Raw genomic sequence first — 4,848 nt, 5'->3', positions numbered from 1 at the left:
AAAAGTTTCCAGGTGATTCCAATGTACAATCAAGTTTGAAAAGTAATGAGACAATTCAGGCTCATTCAACTTAAAAAATTTGGCTGTTTTATGTCTATTAGTTTTGTCACCCCAATGTGATTATAAATTCCTAGAAACAGAAATTCTTGCATTTACTTAGCAAGAATAACATAGTTATTTGTGGTGAATGCCTATCTAGCAAACAATAAAAAAGCTCCATTACCTAGTGGCCCATTAATCTTTTCAGATGGGATGGCTTCAAAAAAAAAATACTCCTGCCTGTACCTCCCCCACTCCCTAGACTGATTTATTTGAATCAGTAGAGGCCTGAGCTTCATGAACAGCCATGCCTGAGAAGCACCGCTGACCTATTTCCTGTTAAAAATGATGTGTGCATGATCACAACCTGTCATATGACAGGCTCATTCATTTCTAAAGATGAAAACATTATCTAAATAAATTTATTTACCAGCAGATACAATAAGAGTAAGTGAGCCTAAGAGTCTTTGCTGAAAGTCTATTGCCTGCACTTCGAATTCCATTGTCGAAGGCACCAAGAAGCTCTTAATCTGCCAATGTACCAAGGACCCCTGTAAAAGAGTGTCCCAGTAACTTTCAAACCAGATGTAGAAATGAAAACTGTCACCAATATGATGAAATAGAAAAGTTCTTTATCATTCCATTTACCACAACTCTGCATTTCCAAAGAACTAATTTAACTAATTAAAATTTTCACTCTACCAGGACACAATGTCTTCCACGACTTTTCAGACACCAGGGATATAAATTATTTTAGTATCCTTCACTGGCCTGAAATTATAATTGGCAATCCAGAGAGGAAGCATATGGGGTCACTTTATCACATTTTATCAGTCTTTTAGGCAGACAAGACCATCCTGATACCTGTTTCTCAGGTTTATATTTTTTTAGACTTTGTCTCATGGAACTTTAGTTTATTTAGCATTTCCTCTTCATGTTCATTTATGCATTTACACACAATTTCTTGATGTCTAGAAATTCAGATGGGTGATGGTGTCTCATTTTTCAAAAAATAGGTGTTTTGCATTCTCCCATAGTGAAATATTGAATACTGAAATATTGGGAGCAATAAATCTTGTGGTTTACATTAATTAGACTTCCCTCAGAAAACAGACCTCTCCATTGGAATTTCCCCAATATTCCTGTAAGGAAGGAAAAGAAAGTGTTAGTGACACTTGAAAGTAGCAAAAAAGGCCTAGAGATTATCTATGCAGATTGGTGATGTTTCTCATAATGTTGTCCTCAGACTACTAGCTTCAGAATTAGCGAGGGTCTTGCTAAAACTCCATGTTCTAAGCCCTACCCCGAACCTGTAAGAACAGAATCTGAGAATAGGTTAGGGCATTAATTTGCAGGTGACTGTCATGTACATTAATTTATTATCTCCTACTTTTGGACAGAGAATTTGATGTACTACCACATAAAAAGAAGAAAACTTCAAGAGGACAAGCAGCTTGGTTTGTTGTCCCCATCACCTAGAAGGTGGTTGACATTTAGCACACAGTCGGTAATTACTAGTTAAGTAAATAAATAAATAGGAAAGAACATGAAGTCACAGGCTTAAAATAGGAAGGTAATTTTTTAATTTAAAAAAATTTTAAACTGATTTGAGAGAGGGAAACATCGATTTGTTGTTCCACTTATTTATACATTCGTTGGTTGATTCTTGTCCGTGCCCTGATCTGAGATGAAACCCACAACCTCAGTGTATCAGATGATGCTCTAACCAACTGAGCGACCCAGCCAGGACCAAAACAGGAAGGTAATGTAAAATAGGGACAAGCATTTAAACGTGAGAATTCTGGCTCCACTGTTCTTCAGTGCTTGACCTTGGACACACACTTAAACCTCCCTGTTCTTCAAAGTTCTCAAGGAGACTATTACTTCCTTACTGTGTTGTAAAGAATAAACGAGTTTAAGTATATAGAATGCTTAGAGGAATCCTTGTCTAAAACACTCAAAAAGTTTACTTAGCAGAGATTGTGACTTAGCAGAAAGCAGCCCAAGGTCAGGCATCTAAATCAACCAGAACTGACCCACTCTCACTCCAACCACACTTTTTTGTTGTTGTTCTATAGTTTGGCAGACATCAGAAAGTTCCCTCTTTCCAAATGTCTCTTTCAGCAGTCTACTTGATTCTTCCTATATGAGCATAAATTTCTACTATTGCAGTCATTTTTATAAGGCAGACCAGGAAAACGGCATTTTCTAATAAAACAAGCACCTGTTACCATGACTGGACTGGAAATTACAAACTAACCTCCCTTTTTCCTCTTAGCTGGCTTTCCCCATTAACCTCGGGCAAAGATTAGCGCGGTTTACAGAGGCAGTGAGTAGATTCCAAAAGCCTACACAGAGGTATGGCTCTGTTTAACCTTTGGAGATAGAGAGAGCAGGGCGGGGGGCTGGGGGGTGGAGAGAGGGGTTGGGTTTTACAGACAGCGGGGAGCACAAAATTTTAAATCCTACAGAAGTTCATTTAGCGTTTTTGTGTTTGTTTTGTTTCCATTCGATCTCACTAAGCCCCTTCCTGGGATAAACGTTGATTATAACACAAGGGGACACAGGTGTGGCCACTGCCTTCCGAAGGAGGAACAATACTCACAGGCCCTTTCCTCAAAGCCTTCAGCTTTTCCAGTCTGATCCTTTGATCCTTATTCGATTCTCTTGCCTGCACCGTGGGGGTGGAGTCCGAGTGGACAGGTGTCCCTTTTTCTGAAGAGTTTGATAAAGTAGGATAATTAAAGAGTAAACTTCCCCATTCCTTCACAGGGATGACCGTCCTTGGGAAGGCACACCTGGTCGGGCAATTGGAAGGCGCAGGAGGAGGGTGCTGTGCACCTCAGCTCTAGAGAAACATGGAAAGTGGAAAGAAGGATTGAGTTGAGTAATAAGAGGAGACAGAACCAGAAATAAGACAAAGGCAGCAGGGTTACGGTCCGGGACTTGGGGAGGAAGAGCGATCGGGGGAACCGAGCTTTTTGTCTTGAAGCGGCTGAAGGCCCGCGGTGGAAGGCGAGAGGACAGGGCAGGGCAGGGGGCGGGGTCCTGCCCCACGTTGGCGGAGGGCCGGTCGCAGCCCCCGCTCCGGCGGGCGGGGCGCCGCCAGGGGCCGCACGACCGCACCCGGGGCTGCCCGTCCCGCGCTTTACGGAGCCCAACCGCAGTTTGCAGCGTGAACCAGCGGGGAAACCTCCGAATGAATGGCGCCCCTACCAGCATGGGGGCCGCGGGTCTCCGTGGAGCTACGCCCTTCGCGGACTGCCCCCGAAGCCTGGGACGAGCGGGATCCTTTCCGCGCGAGGTGGGCCGCGGCGACCCCCTGAACGCGGGCGCCGCGAACCTGGCGTCGGGGGCGCGCGGAAGCCCGGGCGGCGGCCACGAGGACCAGGGGGCCGGGGAGAATCTGGACTCCTTGTCTTGGGTCAGAGAGAAAGTGCTCTTTCTTCTTCACCCAGAGAGAGGGCTGGGGACTCACGGGGACCCTGCGCGGGAAGAGGCGGCTGGTGGGGAGGACCGGGAGAGCCCTGCTCCTCACTTCCCACGAGAAAAGCGGGTTCCTGGAAGCCACTTAGACCCTCCCTCCGGAGCCCCTCCGCGGGACACCGCAGCCCCACCGAAATCCGTGCTCGTGCGCGTCGTGGATTATCAGGTGACAGAAGAAGTCCTGTGGACCGCGTGGACGAAGGGCTGCATGACCTCACGGACGGAGGAGCGCTCCGTGACCATGGTCACTTTTCGCACCACCAAGGAGTGAGCAGGCTGTGGGACGCAGGGACCCCTGGGGGAACCCCGCGCTCTCTTGGCACAGAGAGAGAGGCACCCCGAGTCCACGCGGCAGAGACGATCTTTTCAGGGCCACAGGGACCTGATTCCCCGAGGAGATTAGACAGGAAGGAGGAGCCCCAAGACTGTTCTGAGCTGGTGGATAAAAGGTAATCCTCAAGAAAAGAAAATGCTCTTCTTGGAACCTCAGCCTGCAACAAGCAGCAAGGACTTTAGGAGACTGGCGTGGTGCGTGGGGAGGCAGCTGATGGCATCCAATAATTGGTCGAAGAGAGAACTGTAAACAACATATTACCTCGTTTGTGACTTAAATACTGTGAGGGCCTGGAGACCTACCTCATGCAGAAGAAGGGAAGAAAAGGTATTTTGAAATTAACAAAGTGGGAATTTTGAAATAAGAAAATCTGTTGTTAATTTTCCTTTTGCAATACCTCTCACTTGACCTCTTTTCTGTCACCTCACTTTCTCTTTAAGATTTAAAAGAAAAAATGAAGTTTGAGGCCTGCTTTCTGCAAAGGGAATGGGGGTAGATGGGGAGAGAGCCTTGTTCTATAAAAGTGGAAAAGTAAAGTAAAAGTAAATGGGAAAATTAAAACAGCAGCAATAAACATTTCTCTGACTTCAGTTGTGCACATGTGCCCCGCTCCCCATTTAAGTGTTAGGAAGAAAAAGAGGAGCTAGGAAAAGAAGTGGGGACAACAAAGGGCTGAGCTCCAACAGTGAAATACCATTTAAAAGGGCTTTACCCCAAGTGTCTACATTAGTCCAGTAAAAATGCTGTTAATTTGAACATTTTAAATATTTTAGTGTTAAAATACTGAAAATAAATCTGATCTACAGGTAGGAATGTATAGTTTGCCATGAAATGACTATCTTATTCTTGTTCATAGTTTTATTAATCAGATATGTAGTCAAGACCTGTTGAAAATGCATCTCTTTTGCTGCTGTTGAAAAACATTCCTTCTGGCATTTTGGAAGGAACTTTTTTTTTTTAACTTATTCCTCTATTTATTAAATACCATC

The 4,848-nt window shown here is 44.9% G+C and overlaps 1 protein-coding gene across 1 annotated transcript; it reads left to right on the top strand.

The window, feature by feature from the left end:
- The first annotated feature begins 3,259 nt into the window (after positions 1–3,259).
- CUNH6orf141 (chromosome unknown C6orf141 homolog) lies at positions 3,260–3,796 on the top strand. Its single transcript, XM_054568607.1, has one exon. It carries the CDS (start codon positions 3,260–3,262, stop codon positions 3,794–3,796), a length of 537 nt encoding a protein of 178 aa, XP_054424582.1.
- Positions 3,797–4,848: the final 1,052 nt, after the last annotated feature.

The sequence above is a fragment of the Pteronotus mesoamericanus genome, unplaced genomic scaffold (genome assembly GCF_021234165.1).
Source record: "Pteronotus mesoamericanus isolate MK-2021 breed Mesoamerican mustached bat unplaced genomic scaffold, CSHL_Meso_final contig_20, whole genome shotgun sequence".
Classification (NCBI taxonomy): Eukaryota; Metazoa; Chordata; class Mammalia; order Chiroptera; family Mormoopidae; genus Pteronotus; species Pteronotus mesoamericanus.
The sequence above is the reverse complement of the archived record's forward strand: the minus strand, read 5'-3'. Positions and strand labels throughout refer to the sequence as shown.